General features: G+C 46.9%; 1 protein-coding gene across 3 annotated transcripts in view; it reads right to left on the minus strand.

Moving 5' to 3' along the window:
* Window positions 1-1,365: 1,365 nt before the first annotated feature.
* WDR33 (WD repeat domain 33) overlaps window positions 1,366-18,187 on the minus strand; it is a 296,191-nt gene continuing 279,369 nt past the window's right edge. Inside the window, exons 19-22 of one of the 3 annotated variants that reach the window (XM_063915872.1) lie at window positions 17,007-17,176; window positions 16,692-16,772; window positions 8,895-9,074; window positions 1,366-1,872 (exon numbers count right to left, since the gene is read on the minus strand). In XM_063915872.1, the coding sequence (XP_063771942.1) occupies window positions 1,670-1,872; window positions 8,895-9,074; window positions 16,692-16,772; window positions 17,007-17,176 (634 nt within the window). In that variant the 3' untranslated portion in view covers window positions 1,366-1,669. Of the gene's footprint in view, window positions 1,873-8,867; window positions 9,075-16,691; window positions 16,773-17,006; window positions 17,177-18,187 lie in introns of all 3 variants that reach the window. The other 2 variants (XM_063915870.1, XM_063915871.1) reach the window with 2 other exon arrangements.

Raw genomic sequence — 18,187 nt, forward strand, 5'->3', positions numbered from 1 at the left:
AAACTGTGGTAAACAGGTCACCTATAAACTCATATGAAACTGTGGTAAACAGGTCACCTATAAACTCATATGAAACTGTGGTAAACAGGTCACCTATAAACTCATATATGAAACTGTGGTAAACAGGTCACCTATAAACTCATATATGAAACTGTGGTAAACAGGTCACCTATAAACTCATATATGAAACTGTGGTAAACAGGTCACCTATAAACTCATATGAAACTGTGGTAAACAGGTCACCTATAAACTCATATATGAAACTGTGGTAAACAGGTCACCTATAAACTCATATCTAAAGAATTCTCACTGTGACAACAGCAGAGATAATTACTACCCAAGATAAACTTATTAGGTCACCTGTTAAGGAAATACTTAAAACATGAACTGTTGTAAGCACTTAAAGACTGGTGTTGATACTACCAAATCTTAGTGCATGTTTTCTGGATTTTCTTACATAATTACCTGTGTTTCTGGGATAAGACTTTGAAAACATGCACTATCTGTTAGACTTGTGGACAGGTTTCCGCTAGCATCTTAGTTACCGAGCAGGGTAGAACAGAGGCGAACAAAAATTAGTATAAAATATAAATTAGTGTAAAATAAGTAAATTTACTAAGCAGCTCCTTTCAAAGCTACCTCATCTTTAACAGTTTCAACCACTGGGATTTAAAGATGCATTAATATTAAATACAAAACATGGTGGCTTTGAACTGTGCTGTTTAGTAAATGTACCACTAGGTCTCTAACCTTGGTCAGATCAACAATACAAAATGTGAGAGTCCAATAACTGGTTAAAAAGGGAAAATTAACTCTTAAAGCCCACACCCCCTACAGTGGCAGCTCCCTTGTAGATTGCTATGTCAGAGCAGTTCTCATACAGCTGAACAAAAGCTTGCTATTGGAGAGACCTTCTATGAGCGGCAAAAAAAAAAGTTATCTATGATCTGAAATGTAATAATCAGCATTTGGAGGGGAAACCTGCCAATCAACAAGACAAATCCCACATGTCTTTGCTTGATGCTGGGTAAAGAATCACTAATGTGAATATGCAGTTATTCCAACATCACAATCTTTTATACTCTATTAGTTCTATTGTTCCCAATCAATAGCAATTAGTATCGGGCAAAAAGATTAAATAACGAAAGTAACTGCTCTTTACCAGATCTCATCCATACTCTCATTACAATTATAATACTGTATATGGATATATACTCCAGAATACTAACATGTTCACACAAACATCCCAGCTTTCATCCAAAGAATGTCAAATTAATTTTAGCAGATTTTTTTGTCCCCCAGTTATTTGCGGAACATAAAACATTCAGCATCTCATATTAAAAAAAAAAAAATGCAACAACTCAATTACTGACAAACTGTACACAAAGATTTGTTTATAACTCCCATCTCCAGAGGGAAAGACGGGCAGTGATAGTTGCGTGGACTTCAACACCAGTGAAAAAGAACTTAACAGAAAGGAAGGAAAACAAATATGGTTGAATTGTTTGTTCTCTGAAGTAGTCACAGATGATGCTTCCAGTCTCCCAGCTCTTATAAAATGTTTAGAGCCGCAAACAGGGCCCTCTTCAGCAATGATGCAGTTGCTATCCACTAAAAGTTCCATTACGTTTGGTCCAATATGGACTTGGAAAGATGTTTTCAGGTGATCTTATCGATTTCTCCCACCTCCACTGCTACTTCCACTACCTCGAGGACCTCCTCTCCACTGATTAGAGTTCATATTGCTGTTTGTTCCAGATCCCCCACGGCCCCATTTGCCTCGCGTACTCCTTGAGGGACCATCCTCCAGTTCCAGGGAGCTGGAACGGCTCAGTCTTTGTGACCTGGATGAAGGTACTGAAATTTCACGCCCTGTGTCATGGCAGGGAGGAGAAAGAAAAGAAGAACAGACACAATAAATCAATTCATTTACGATAAATATAGAATTGAAATGCAAAGTTAGCACTTTTTTATTTTCTATAGAAATCTGTAACACAGAAGTGTAGCGTTTGCAACTTAGGGTTCTAACACTGTCTCTTGCTCTATGCCATATTTCCACCTTGTCTCTTGTTCTATGCCATATGCCAGATGTCATACAAATGTGTGTGTGTGTACACATGTCCTGAACGGCGCTCCGTCGGACGCCCCGCAGTGGCTGCTGGCAGCACCACATAGGTGAGGAACAGAGTTAGCGTTATATTTATATATACTTAAAATGATGTCCGAAATCAAACATCAGAGAGCATGAAAAATAAGAATTTACTCACCGGTAATTCTATTTCTCGTAGTCCGTAGTGGATGCTGGGACTCCGTAAGGACCATGGGGAATAGCGGCTCCGCAGGAGACTGGGCACAACTATAAAGAAAGCTTTAGACTACTGGTGTGCACTGGCTCCTCCCACTATGACCCTCCTCCAGACTTCAGTTAGGATACTGTGCCCGGAAGAGCTGACACAATAAGGAAGGATTTTGAATCCCGGGTAAGACCCATACCAGCCACACCAATCACACCGTATAACTCGTGATACAAATAACCAGTTAACAGTATGATAACAACTGAGCCTCTCAACAGATGGCTCAACAATAACCCTTTAGTTAAACAATAACTATATACAAGTATTGCAGACAATCCGCACTTGGGATGGGCGCCCAGCATCCACTACGGACTACGAGAAATAGAATTACCAGTGAGTAAATTCTTATTTTCTCTGACGTCCTAAGTGGATGCTGGGACTCCGTAAGGACCATGGGGATTATACCAAAGCTCCCAAACGGGCGGGAGAGTGCGGATGACTCTGCAGCACCGAATGGGCAAACTCTAGGTCCTCCTCAGCCAGGGTGTCAAACTTATAAAATTTAGCAAACGTGTTTGACCCCGACCAAGTAGCTGCTCGGCAAAGTTGAAGAGCAGAGACCCCTCGGGCAGCCGCCCAAGAAGAGCCCACCTTCCTCGTGGAATGGGCTTTCACTGATTTAGGATGCGGCAGTCCAGCCGCAGAATGTGCAAGCTGAATCGTACTACAGATCCAGCGAGCAATGGTCTGCTTTGAAGCAGGCGCACCCAACTTGTTGGGCGCATACAGGATAAATAGCGAGTCAGTCTTTCTGACTCCAGCTGTCCTGGAAACATAAATTTTCAGGGCCCTGACTACATCCAACGACTTGGAAGCCTCCAAGTCTTTTGTAGCCGCAGGCACCACGATAGGTTGGTTCAGATGAAAGGCTGATACCACCTTAGGGAGAAATTGGGGACGAGTCCTCAATTCTGCCCTATCCATATGGAAAATCAGATAAGGGCTTTTACATGACAAAGCCGCCAATTCTGATACACGCCTGGCCGAAGCCAAGGCCAACAACATGACCACTTTCCACGTGAGATATTTAAATTCCACGGTTTTAAGTGGCTCAAACCAATGTGACTTTAGGAAATCCAACACCACGTTGAGATCCCAAGGTGCCACTGGAGGCACAAAAGGGGGCTGAATATGCAGCACTCCCTTAACAAAAGTCTGAACTTCAGGCAGTGAAGCCAGTTCTCTCTGGAAGAAAATCGATAGAGCCGAAATCTGGACCTTAATGGAACCCAATTTTAGGCCCATAGTCACCCCTGACTGTAGAAAGTGCAGGAAACGGCCCAGCTGAAATTCTTCCGTTGGGGCCTTCCTGGCCTCACACCACGCAACATATTTACGCCATAAGCGCTGATAATGGTTTGCGCTAACTTCTTTCCTAGCTTTAATCAGCGTAGGAATGACTTCCTCCGGAATGCCCTTTTCCTTCAGGATCCGGTGTTCAACCACCATGCCGTCAAACGCAGCCGCGGTAAGTCTTGGAACAGACAGGGCCCCTGCTGCAGCAGGTCCCGTCTGAGCGGCAGAGGCCATGGGTCCTCTGACATCATTTCTTGAAGTTCCGGGTACCAAGCTCTTCTTGGCCAATCCGGAACAATGAGTATAGTTCTTACTCCTCTTCTCCTTATTATCCTCAGTACCTTTGGTATGAGAGGAAGAGGAGGGAACACATAAACCGACCGGTACACCCACGGTGTCACTAGAGCGTCCACAGCTATCGCCTGCGGGTCTCTTGACCTGGCGCAATACTTTTCTAGTTTTTTGTTGAGGCGGGACGCCATCATGTCCACCTGTGGCCTTTCCCAACGGTTTACAATCATTTGGAAGACTTCTGGATGAAGTCCCCACTCTCCCGGGTGGAGGTCGTGCCTGCTGAGGAAGTCTGCTTCCCAGTTGTCCACTCCCGGAATGAACACTGCTGACAGTGCTAACACGTGATTTTCCGCCCATCGGAGAATCCTTGTGGCCTCTGCCATCGCCGTCCTGCTTCTCGTGCCGCCCTGTCAGTTTACATGGGCGACCGCCGTGATGTTGTCTGACTGGATCAGTACCGGCTGGTTTTGAAGCAGGGGTTTTGCCTGACTTAGGGCATTGTAAATGGCCCTTAGTTCCAGAATATTTATGTGTAGGGAAGTCTCCTGACTTGACCATAGTCCTTGGAAGTTTCTTCCCTGTGTGACTGCCCCCCAGCCTCGAAGGCTGGCATCCGTGGTCACCAGGACCCAGTCCTGCATGCCGAATCCGCGGCCCTCTTGAAGATGAGGTTATCGGGGTTATCAGCCGATGCATCTGAAGATGCGATCCGGACCACTTGTCCAACAGGTCCCACTGAAAGGTTCTTGCATGGAACCTGCCGAATGGAATTGCTTCGTAGGAAGCTACCATCTTTCCCAGGATCCGCGTGCAGTGATGCACCGACACCTGTTTTGGTTTTAGGAGGCCTCTGACTAGAGATGACAGCTCCTTGGCCTTCTCCTCCGGGAGAAACACTTTTTTCTGTTCTGTGTCCAGAACCATCCCCAGGAACAGTAGACGTGTCGTAGGGACCAGCTGTGACTTTGGAATATTTAGAATCCAGCCGTGCTGTTGTAGCACCTCCCGAGATAGTGCTCCCTGGACCTCGCCTTTATCAGGAGATCGTCCAAGTACGGGATAATTAAAACTCCCTTCTTTCGAAGGAGTATCATAATTTCGGCCATTACCTTGGTAAAGACCCTCGGAGCCGTGGATAGACCGAACGGCAATGTCTGGAATTGGTAATGACAATCCTGTACCACAAATCTGAGGTACTCCTGGTGAGGATGGTAAATGGGGACATGCAGGTAAGCATCCTTGATGTCCAGTGATACCATGTAATCCCCCTCGTCCAGGCTTGCAATAACCGCCCTGAGCGATTCCATCTTGAACTTGAATTTTTTTATATATGTGTTCAAGGATTTCAAATTTAAAATGGGTCTCACCGAACCGTCCGGTTTCGGTACCACAAACATTGTGGAATAGTAACCCCGTCCTTGTTGAAGTAGGGGCACCTTTACTATCACCTGTTGTGAATACAGCTTGTGAATTGCCTGTAACACTGCCTCCCTGCCTGAGGGAGTGGTTGGTAAGGCAGATTTGAGGAAACGGCGGGGGGGAGACGTCTCGAATTCCAGCTTGTACCCCTGAGATACTACTTGAAATATCCAGGGATCCACCAGTGAGCGAGCCCACTGATTGCTGAAATATTTGAGACGGGCCCCCACCGTACCACCTGGCTCCGCCTGTGGAGCCCCAGCGTCATGCTGTGGACTTAGAGGAAGCGGGGGAGGACTTTTGTTCCTGGGAACTGGCTGTATGCTGCAGCTTTTTCCCTCTACCTCTGGGCAGAAAGGACGCGCCCTTAACCCGCTTGCCCCTATTGGGCCGAAAGGACTGTACCTGATAATACGGTGCTTTCTTTGGCTGTGAGGGAACATGGGGTAAAAATGTTGACTTCCCAGCTGTTGCTGTGGAAACGAGGTCCGAGAGACCATCCCCGAACAACTCCTCACCCTTATAAGGCAGAACTTCCATGTGCCTTTTGGAATCTGCATCTCCTGTCCACTGCCGAGTCCATAACCCTCTTCTGGCAGAAATGGACATTGCACTAATTTTAGATGCCAGCCGGCAAATATCCCTCTGTGCATCCCTCATGTATAAAAGTGCGTCTTTAACATGCTCTACGGTTAGCAATATAGTGTCCCTGTCTAGGGTATCAATATTTTCTGACAGGGAATCTGACCACGCAGCTGCAGCACTGCACATCCATGCTGAAGCAATAGCTGGTCTCAGTATAATACCTGTGTGTGTATATATAGACTTCAGGATAGCCTCCTGCTTTCTATCAGCAGATTCCTTCAGGGCGGCCGTATCCGGAGACGGTAGTGCCACCTTCTTTGACAAGCGTGTGAGCGCTTTATCCACCCTAGGGGATGTTTCCCAACGTGCCCTATCCTCTGGCGGGAAAGGGTACGCCATTAGTAACCTCTTAGAAATTACCAGTTTCTTATCAGGGGAAGCCCACGCTTCTTCACACACTTCATTTACATAATACCCTTTTTTGTGGTACCGGGGGTAACATCAGAAATGTGCAACACATTTTTCATTGCCTCAATCATGTAACGTGTGGCCCTACTGGAAGTTACATTAGTCTCATCGTCGTCGACACTGGAGTCAGTATCCGTGTCGACATCTGTGTCTGCCATCTGAGGTAGCGGGCGTTTTAGAGCCCCAGATGGCTTTTGAGACGCCTGGGCAGGCACAGGCTGAGAAGCCGGCTGTCCCACATTTGGTATGTCGTCAAACCTTTTATGCAAGGAGTCGACACTGTCGCGTAATTCCTTCCACAGCACCATCATCTCAGGTGTCGACCCCGCAGGGGGTGACATCACATTTATAGGCATCTGCTCCGCCTCCACATAAGCCTCCTCATCAAACATGTCGACACAGCCGTACCGACACACCGCATACACACAGGGAATGCTCTGACAGAGGACAGGACCCCACAAAGCCCTTTGGGGAGACAGAGAGAGAGTATGCCAGCACACACCAGAGCGCTATATAACACAGGGATCCCACTATCAATGAGTGTTTTACCTTAGAGCTGCTTTTTTTTATATATATATATATATATACACACACACACACACACACTACGCCTAAATTTAGTGCCCCCCCTCTCTTTTTTACCCTTCTGTAGCTTGTAGACTGCAGGGGAGAGCCAGGGAGCTTCCTTCCAGCGGAGCTGTGAGGGAAAAATGGCGCCAGTGTGCTGAGGGAGATGGCCCCGCCCCTTTTCCGGCTGACTTTTCCCGCTTTTTCTGGAATTCTGGGAGGGGTATTTTTACACCTATACAGCCTCTAGGACTATATATGGTGTAGATTTGCCAGCCAAGGTGTTTTATATTGCCCTCAGGGCGCTGCCCCCCAGCGCCCTGCACCCATCAGTGACTGGAGTGTGAGGTGTGCATGAGGAGCAATGGCGCACAGCTGCAGTGCTGTGCGCTACCTTGTTGAAGACTGAAGTCTTCTGCCGCCGATTTTCCGGAACACTTCTTGCTTCTGGCTCTGTAAGGGGGCAGGCGGCGCGGCTCCGGGAACGAACACCAAGGTCGGGTCCTGCGGTCGATCCCTCTGGAGCTAATGGTGTCCAGTAGCCTAAGAAGCCCAAACTACCACCAGTTAGGTAGGTTCGCTTCTTCTCCCCTTAGTCCCTCGCTGCAGTGAGTCTGTTGCCAGCAGATCTCACTGTAAAATAAAAAACCTAAATATACTTTCTTTCTAGGAGCTCAGGAGAGCCCCTAGTGTGCATCCAGCTCAGCCGGGCACAAGATTCTAACTGAAGTCTGGAGGAGGGTCATAGTGGGAGGAGCCAGTGCACACCAGTAGTCTAAAGCTTTCTTTATAGTTGTGCCCAGTCTCCTGCGGAGCCGCTATTCCCCACTGTCCTTACGGAGTCCCAGCATCCACCTAGGACGTCAGAGAAACTTGTAGTGTATGCCTTTGTTAATGAGCCCAAAATGTTCAACTGCAGATTCCATATTACTGAAAATTTTCAACCATTTGTATCAAAACAGGTCCCATAGGAATTAGTGTAGTTGTCACCAGCTTCCTAAGTGAGTGAACAACCTGCAGTGTCCACAATCTAAACTACATAGAAACATAAAACGTGATGGCAGATAAGAACCACTTGGCCCGTCTAGTCTGCCCCTCTAGACAGACAGATATAAGCTAGGCAGATAGCTATACAATAGGCAGAGAGTGATAGTGAGATATCACTGAGTGAGTACTGCATAATGGTGACATACAGTATCACAGAGTTAGCGTTATAGGTGATTGTGAGAGGTCACAGAATTAGTAGTAGTGGGACTAAAACTATATTAAGATTGCTTTTAAACATTAATCCCTAAAAGATGAATACTACATTACTGTATATCCTAGTTACAAATTTCAAGTGATGTTGTTCTGGATAAAAACTGGACAACTGGGAGACCGAATTATGATTTCTCATCTACATTTGTATGTGTTAGGTTTGTACTGCAAAGTGCATATAGGTGGTGCCTAAAAGTTGGCATTAAATCCATGATAATACTGTACAAGGGTATAAATAGAATGAACCGAAACTTACTTGAATTTCTTAATATAATAACTGGCCAACATCATCCCTAAATGACTTAAGTCATACCTCAAAACTGTCCCAAATTAGGTGTGACAGCCAATTTTACTTCTTTCTAAATACCAGGACAGGGGGCAGTTATATCCCACTATACCGGTGGCGATTACGCACAGCTTTAAACTGGTGTTTCTGGTGGAGCTGGGCAACCCAGTACTTTGAATGTGATGGACACACCCCAGAGTCAATGGCATGCACAAACATGACCACGCCATGTGAAGCATGACCACACCTGTGACCATGGCCATGCTGTGACGATACCCAGTTGAGAGCTATACTCCAAGCTATTCTGAATATAAGTAAGAATGAGAACAATTTATTTTCACCTTTCCCAGGTTCATCAGGTTGCCCACCTGCCGGATCCATCTCTCTGTGGTCAGGGGTTCCAGGACCATCATGCCAGGGTCTCTTGCGTGGTGGTAAAGAAGCCATGTCCATACCTTGCAAAGAGGAGGAACGTTCTCTGCTGGCTGGTGAATGACTGTCTGGAGTTGGAATGTCCCTACCAGGGCTGCCTTGGAAGTGATCAGGACCTGATGCAACGTAACAAAGGATGGAATAAGAACATATACTCACAAACCGATGGACAAAATAAACAAAAATAAACACAAAGCAATGGACAATAAGCTCAGATTGAACACCACTTTCATTAGTAAAACACACATGGTGGCACGGTTAAGAAACAATGTGAAGAGGTGAACACGGATACGTCGGTTACACTAAACATGAAGTTTAGCCAGCCTGGATGATTAATGTCATCCGAGGAGGACGTTGCATTATTGACCAGGTTAGAAGCCTACATGGAACCTAGCTGTATACCTTCACTACAATTAGAAGAAGCTCCAGGTGTATTTATAACTCTCAGACATTTTAAAAGATTCACAGGTGGAGCTAACTGTTTTGCTTATGATTTTGTGAGACTTGGAAAACATGCACTGTTTGGGATCCTGAGGACTGAGTTTGAGAACCTAAGGTCCAATGGAAATTAAGGACTTTGTGTATGTCGGAGGATGCCGCCTTAGATCAGCATTGCAACTGCGATGTTTGCAGAAAGTGGTCAGTCTGGGTAAGCTGAAGCTAACTCGGACTGGCCAAAGGATCCGGACACCTGAGTTCAGGAAGTCTGCCCCACCCCCCTATTAAGAGGGGGCGGCATGCCCGAGTTTTGAAGAATGGTTGCGGTTGCCCCTGCTCTAACCCTTAAATGCTGCAACATGTCAATCATGATGCAGCTGGCAGGAGGCTGTGAGCAATATCGCAAGACCCGTTCTGCAGATGTTCCTGCATATCCCCAAATATTGTATATGTACACAAACCATCGGGATTACTTACAAATCTGAACTAGGACCTGATACTGGTCATTGAATTCAGACATTCAATACACCAGCAATGCAATTGCACAAGTACATCGCCACACACTGATCCATGAGATCCACTCACACCCATGTGTGTGTTATACTACTCTGTACCAATCCCAGTTTGCTGGATGCTCTTGATGTCTGGAGAAAATCTAAATACTAATGAAGCACCCGCCACTACTACCACAGCTGCTACTAATGATAATAATATAAATCATTTACAATTTACGTAAGTTATTTTTGCCCTAATTATTATTGTAAGAATTAAAAACTGCCAGTAGGTGGCATACCTTGTAATTTTTAGTAAAGCTCCTGAGAAAAGGACACAATGCACTAGTGATGTCAAAAGACACTTTTCTATAGGCGATGACTTATAAACAGCTGTCCACTGTTGTGGCCTCTATGCATGAAAGGTTTAAGATCCAAAGTCATGTTATAATGTATTTGTAACACGAAAGAGTAGATATTTGAACTATTATTTTACTAAAAGGAAACACAAATAGGATTTTAATACCTACCGGTAAATCCTTTTCTCTTAGTCCATAGAGGATGCTGGGGATGCTTCAAGAACCATGGGGTATAGACTAGATCCGCAGGAGACATGGGCACACTATAAGACTTTGAATGGGTGTGAACTGGCTCCCCCCTCTATGCCCCTCCTCCAGACTCCAGTTATAGGAACTGTGCCTAGGGAGACGGACATTTCGAGGAAAGGATTTATTTAACTACTTTAAACTAAGGTGAGATACATACCAGCTCACACCACTAACACGCCGTACAACAAAAAACGCATGCAACGGCATGACTAACAACAATCACAGAGTGACTAAACTCAACGCAACATGAGCGTAACTACAGCAAACTGCAAATACAGCCTGCACTGGGACGGGCGCCCAGCATCCTCTACGGACTAAGAGAAAAGGATTTACCGGTAGGTATTAAAATCCTATTTTCTCATACGTCCTATAGGATGCTGGGGATGCTTCAAGAACCATGGGGTTTATACCAAAGCTCTAGAACGGGCGGGAGAGTGCGGATGACTCTGCAGCACCGATTGAACAAACAAGAGGTCCTCCTCAGCCAGGGTATCAAACTTGCAAAACTTCGCAAAGGTGTTTGATCCCGACCAAGTAGCTGCTCGGCAAAGTTGTAACGCCGAGAAAGGTGGGCTCATCCTGGGCGGCTGCGCCCACCTTTCTGGTAGAATGGGCTTTCGCCGTTTTGGTAACGGCAATCCTGCCGTAGAATGAGCCTGCTGAATCGTATTACAAATCCAGTGCGCAATAGTCTGCTTAGAAGCAGGAGCCCCAATCTTGTTGGGAGCCCACAGGACAAACAGAGCCTCTGTTTTCCTAATCTGCGCCGTTCTGGCGACACAAATCTTCAAAGCTCTGACCACATCAAGAGACTTTGACTCCGACTCCGCCAAGGCGTCAGTAGCCACTGGCACCACAATTGGCTGGTTAACATGAAATGATGAAACCACTTTTGGCAGAAATTGCTGACAAGTTCTCAACTCCGCTCTATCAGCATGGAAAATCAAATAGGGGCTTTTGTGAGATAAAGCCGCCAACTCAGATACTCGCCTTGCAGACGCCAAGGCCAACAACATGACCACTTTCCAAGTAAGGAATTTTAACTCAACCTTGCGCAAAGGTTCAAACCAATGTGATTGCAAGAATTGCAACACCACATTAAGATCCAATGGTGGCACTGGGGGCACAAAGGGAGGTTGGATGTGCAGCACGCCCTTCACGAAGGTCTGAACTTCTGGAAGGGAGGCCAATTATTTTTGAAAAAAGATCGATAAGGCCGAAATCTGTACCTTAATAGAGCCTAACTTTAAGCCCACATCCACACCTGCTTGTAGGAAATGGAGCAACCGCCCCAGGTGAAATTCTTCCGTAGGAGCCTTCTTGGATTCACACCAAGAGACATATTTTCTCCAAATACGGTGGTAATGCTTTGCCGTTACTTCTTTTCTAGCCTGAAGAAGTATAGGAATGACTTCACTGGGAATACCCTTTCGGGCTAGGATTTGGCGTTCAACCGCCACGCCGTCAAACGTAGCCGCAGTAAGTCCTGATACACGCACGGCCCCTGTTGTGACAGGTCCTCCCGAAGAGGCCAGGGATCTTCTATGAGCAACTCCTGAAGATCTGGATACCAGGCCCTTTTTGGCCAATTTGGAACAATGAGGATTGCCGGAACCCTTGTTCTTCTTATCATTTTTATCACCCTTGGAATGAGTGGAAGTGGAGGGAACATATAGACCAGAGGTTCTCAAACTCGGTCCTCGGGGCCCACACAGTGCATGTTTTGCAGGTCTCCTCACAGAATCGCAAGTGAAATAATTAGCTCCACCTGTGGACCTTTTAAAATGTGTCAGTGAGTAATTAATACACCTGTGCACCTGCTGGGTTACCTGCAAAACATGCACTGTGTGGGCTCCCGAGGACAGAGTTTGAGAACCTTTGATATAGACCGACTGAAACACCCACGGTGTCACTAGGGCGTCCACCGCTATCGCCTGAGGGTCCCTTGACCTGGAACAATATTTCTGAAGTTTCTTGTTGAGGCGGGACGCCATCAACTCCCCAACAATTTGTCACTTCTGCAAAGACCTCTTGATGAAGACCCCACTCTCCTGGATGGAGATCGTGTCTGCTGAGGAAATCTGCTTCCCAGTTGTCCACTCCTGGAACGAAGACCGCTGCCAGAGCGCTGGCATGTCTTTCAGCCCAGCGAAGAATCTTCGTGGCCTCGGCCATCGCTGCTCTGCTCTTTGTTCCGCCTTGGCGGTTTATGTACGCCACTGCTGTTACGTTGTCTGACTGAATCAAGACCGGCAGACCTAGAAGAAGATGGTCTGCTTGCAGTATGCAGTCGTGGATGGCTCTTAATTCCAGAATGTTTATGTGTAGACAAGCTTCCTGACTTGACCACTTCCCCTGAAAGTTTCTTCCCTGTGAGACTGCTCCCCAGCCTTGGAGGCTTGCATCCGTGGTCAACAGGATCCAATCCTGAATCCCGAACCTGCGTCCCTCCAGAAGGTGAGAACTGTGCAGCCACCACAGAAGGGAAATTATTGTCCTGGGAGATAGAATAATTTTCTGGTGCATGTCCAGGTGAGACACGGACCACTAGTCAAGCAGGTTCCACTGAAACACCCTGGCATGGAACCTGCCATACGGAATGGCCTCGTAGGCCGCCACCATCTTCCCCAGCAACCGAGTGCAGTGAAGAACTGACACCTTTGCCTGTTTCAGAATCCGTTTTACCATGTTCTGTATTTCCAAAGCTTTTTCCACTGAAAGAAAAACTCTCTAATTCTGTATCCAGAATCATACCCAGGAACGACAGCTGTGTCATTGGATCCAACTGTGATTTTGGCAAATTTAGGAGCCAACCGTGTTGTTGCAGAATCGTCAGCGAAAGAGCAACATTCTTCAACAATTTCTCCTTGGACCTCGCCTTTATGAGATCGTCCAAGTACGGGATAATTGTGATTCCCTGCTTGCGCAGGAGAACCATCATTTCCGCCATTACTTTGGAGAAAATCCTCGGAGCCGTGGACAGACCAAACGGCAACGTCTGAAATTGGTAATGACAATCCTGCACAGCAAATCTCAGGTAAGCCTGATGTGGAGGATATATAGGGACATGTAAGTAGGCATCTTTTATGTCGACCGACACCATAAAATCCCCCTTCTCCAGACTGGAGATCACTGCACGTAGAGACTCCATCTTGAACTTGAATCTTTTTAGAAAGAAATTGAGGGATTTCAGATTTAGAATCGGTCTGACTGAGCCATCCGGCTTCGGGACCACGAACAGGCTTGAATAAAAACCTTCCCCCCCGTTGAGACGGGGGTACCGTGACACTTGATTTTGACACAACTTTAGTATCGCATCGCTTACTATCTCCCTTTCTGGCAGAGAAGCTGGCAAGGCCGATTTGAAAAATCGGTGAGGGGGCACGTCTTGAAACTCCAGCTTGTACCCTTGGGTTACTATTTCTACTATCCAAGGATCCAGGTCCGAGTGCATCCAGACCTGACTGAAGAGTTTGAGACGTGCCCCCACCGGAGCGGACTCCCGCAGAGGAGCCCCAGCGTCATGCGGTGGATTTGGTAGAAGCCGGAGAGGACTTCTGCTCCTGGGAACTAGCCACAGCCTGTGACCTTTTTCCCCTTCCTCTCCCCCTCGCAGCAAGGAAGGAGGACCCACGTCCTTTTTTGAATTTGTTGGGCCGAAAGGACTGCATCTGATAGTGAGGCGATTTCTTCTGCTGTGCAGGAACATAAGGTAAAAAAGATGACTTACCCGCGGTAGCCATAGAGACCAGGTCAGTGAGGCCATCACCAAACAGGACCTTACCGTTAAACGGTAAAGACTCCATCGCCTTCTTAGAATCAGCATCATCATTCCATTGATGAATCCACAATGCTCTCCTAGCAGAGACTGCCATGGCATTGGCCCTTGATCCCAGAAGGCCAATATCCCTTACCACTTCTTTTAAATACGCTGCAGCGTCCTTGATATGACCCAAGGTCAAAAGCACACTATCCCTGTCTAGGGAATCTACCTCAGATGACAAGTTATCTGCCCACATTTCAATAGCGCTACTCACCTATGCCGCAGCAACAGCGGGCCTGAGTAGTGACTCTGTAGTGACATAAATGGATTTCAGAGTATTTTCCTGCTTACAATCCGCAGGATCCTTCAGGGCTGCCGTGTCAGGGGACGGAATCGCTACCTTTTTGGACAGACGCGACAAAGCTTTGTCTACCGTGGGGATGGAGTCCCAGCTGTCCCTGTCCCCAGGGGGAAACGGATATGCCATTGGAATTCTTTTGGGAACATGTATCTTTTTGTCGGGATTTTCCCAAGCTTTTTCAAAAAGTGCATTCAGTTCATGAGAGGGAGGAAACGTTACCTCAGCTTTCTTTCCTTTAAACATACAGACCCTCGTATCAGGAACAGCAGGGTCCTCAGTGATATGTAAAACATCTTTTATCGCCGCAATCATGTACTGAATACTCCTAGCCAGTTTTGGATGTAATCTGGCATCACTATAGTCGACACTGGAATCAGAGTCCGTGTCGGTATCTGTATCTGCTATTTGGGCAATTGCATGTTTCTGAGACCCCAAAGGGGTCTGGACCTGTGACAAAGCATCTTCCATGGATTTCCTCCATGTCTGGTTCTTAGACTCAGATTTATAAAACCTCTTAGCCAACTTAGTCACATTTGTATTTAAAACACTCAGCATATTGACCCAATCATCCGTCGGCGGTGCCAACACTGTCACTCTCACAGAACTGTCAATCCCCACGCCAGCCTCCTCCTGGGAAGAGCATTCAGCCTCAGACATGTCGATACACACACGTACCGACAGCCACAAACACACTGGGCTATAGGGGACAGACCCACAGCAGAGCCTGTTAGAAAGACACAGAGAGAATTCAGCCAGCTCACACCCAGCGCCTATCCCGATTCTGAAGTCAGTAACAATACTGCACAGACCTGCTAGTGCTTTTATCAAACAATATAATTCACCAATTACTACTCCCCCCCCCATTTTGCACCGTGTTACTTGCACAGCAGTGCAGAATCAGGGCCAGCGTCTCTGCAGCCTTCTGTGAAGAGAGAAATGGCGCTGGTTTCAGCTATGCAGCTAAGCCCCGCCCCCGACATGGCTCGCTTCAGTCCCGCTCAAAAAATTTTATACTGGAGGGGGTCCCGTAACAAGTGCCTGGGCACTGTTATATTGCATGCCAGTGGTATTTGCGGCCCCCCATGCTGCCCAGGGCACCCCCCCCACGCCCTGCACCCTGCAGTGCCGTGATCAGTGTGGGAGCATGGCGCGCAGCGTGGCCGCTGCGCGGTACATCAAGCCGTCTTCTGCCATAACTGAAGTCTTCTGATCTTCTCATACTCACCCGGCTTCTATCTTCTGGCTTTGTGAGGGGGGTGACGGCGCGGCTCCGGGAACAAGCAGCTAGGCATACCGTAGTGATCGAACCCTCTGGAGCTAATGGTGTCCAGTAGCCTAAGAAGCAGAGCCTTTGAACTCTTAAGAAGTAGGTCTGCTCTCTCCCCTCACTCCCACGAAGCAGGGAGCCTGTAGCCAGCAGGTCTCCCTGAAAATAAAAAACCTAAATAAAGTCTTTTTCCTTTTCTGAGAAACTCAGGAGAGCTCCTCAGTGTGCATCCAGTCTCGCTGGGCACAGAATCTAACTGGAGTCTGGAGGAGGGGCATAGAGGTAGGAGCCAGTTCACACCCATTCAAAGTCTTATAGTATGCGCATGTCTCCTGCGGATCCCGTCTATACCCCATGGTTCTTGAAGCATCCCCAGCATCCTCTAGGACGTATGAGAAAAGTACATAAAACCTTTCATATGCAAAGTCACCTGGGTCTGCACACTGCTTCACCCCTGCCAGACCCGGTTCTGTTCAGATCAAACCCTCTCTGATTACTACTCTGCCACATTCCACTCATTCGCTCTCTGTCCGAGGTTCTATCCTGCTTTTTGACCCTCCCCCACCCATCACAGCACGTACCTCTTGTGTCTGCATACTTACTAGTTCTCTATGGGACAAACCTTCAGAGATTACCATATAGAAAACTAGAAAGGTTTGTTACAGTGTATAAAAAGAAAACCAGTTTACCAACCCGATAGTAATAAAGCAGATGTATTAATCAATTCAGCTTGAGTGAATATACACAGTAAAAATATGAACACCCCAAAATAATGAAATGGACAGAGGTAAAGAGAAAAATGTACCTGGGTCCCGGGACTGGTGGTTAGGCCCACGATCTGAACTAGAGAACTGGTCCGGAGTGGGAAGAAGTCCTTTCCTTGCTTCTGCATGACAATTCACATTACATCAAAAGCTGCACTTAAAGAATTACCATTATTCTAGTATCATGCTGCTATCTGACAGATCCTTACAAAAATTGTATCTAATAATTTTCGTCTGGTGTAAAATGTAAGGAGCACATAAATCATTGCATACTTAAGACGAGACTGCAATCAAAGCCAAAAGTAAAGGAAATAATTAGGAAGGGTAATGTATTTATGTGTTTTACTATGTCTCACCTCTCTGGGAACCACGACCCCGGCCCCGACCCCTTCCAGCATCTCTCCCTCTTCCGGATTCATCCTTTAAATCATAGCTCTCATCAGGACCAAGTTCATCTGAATTGGAGAATCCTTCCCTTCCTCGGATGCCACGTCCTTCGTGCCTTCGGGGACCAGTCCTACGGAAACTGAGTTGAAGCATGAAAGCAAACAGTGTAGCGACATAAAATAATATGGCGACTAAAAATCAGTGTCTGCGAGGCTGCCAGGGCCCAATAAAATAAATAGGAAGGGGCAACTGTGGCGTTTATAGTACTATAAAACATACATCTTTTTTACTCTAGTCAGAAATCTTTATGTAAAATATTAAATACATGTATTTAATGATTTTGTGATATCAGCAAAGTATATCCCCCATGCCTAGCTTCAAGGCCTCGATGAACACTCTTGGGTCTCAGGTTGTCTGGCGAAGCTACAACTGATCTGAAGTGTAAAGAACAAATTAAGCGGGTAATTCAGAAAGGATCGCAGCAGTGGCAGCGAAAGCAGTCTGAAGCCCTTTGGGGAGTGCACTCCCTGGGAGGCCCAGTATTTCAGGGCTGCGATCGACTCTGCCTAATTGACAAACAGAGGCAGTTGTGGGGCGGGAGGGGTCGTACCAACGATGTTAGAGCGCCGCTGGCGGGGAGCGATTCGGACCATTGCGGGGGCGGGCCGCGGCTGCGTGATGTCACACGCAGCCGATGTGACCCGGAATGCGGCGAGTAGCGGCCTGCCAGGCAGGAAGCTACTCAGCGGGTGCAAAAGCATTGCCGCTGTGCAATGTTTTTGCACTATTGCAGAGGGAGGGGGGGCGTTAGGGCCTGACATGCGAGGCGGACTAGCCCAGTGCTGGACGCCCCCCCATACGTCAGAGTGGCTGATCATAGATGTGCTGAATTTAGCACATCTACGATCAGATATGAATTACCACCTAAATCTGATGCACAAGAAAACAGTGCTGTAACCCAAAGCAGTCAGATCTTCCATTTTGTAAAGAGCGCTATAAACATTGAAGGCTGATTGCTATGGTTAACAGCACATTTTGTCTAGGCCCAGATTTGTCCCCATACCACGTCATCTTCCAGCTCCTGCTGGGCGCGCTCTAGTTTACTGTAAGTATCCACTTGCCAGTTCGACTGCAAGAGCTCTAAAAACTT

This window comes from Pseudophryne corroboree, chromosome 4 (assembly GCF_028390025.1).
Source record: "Pseudophryne corroboree isolate aPseCor3 chromosome 4, aPseCor3.hap2, whole genome shotgun sequence".
In the NCBI taxonomy this organism is placed as follows: domain Eukaryota; kingdom Metazoa; phylum Chordata; class Amphibia; order Anura; family Myobatrachidae; genus Pseudophryne; species Pseudophryne corroboree.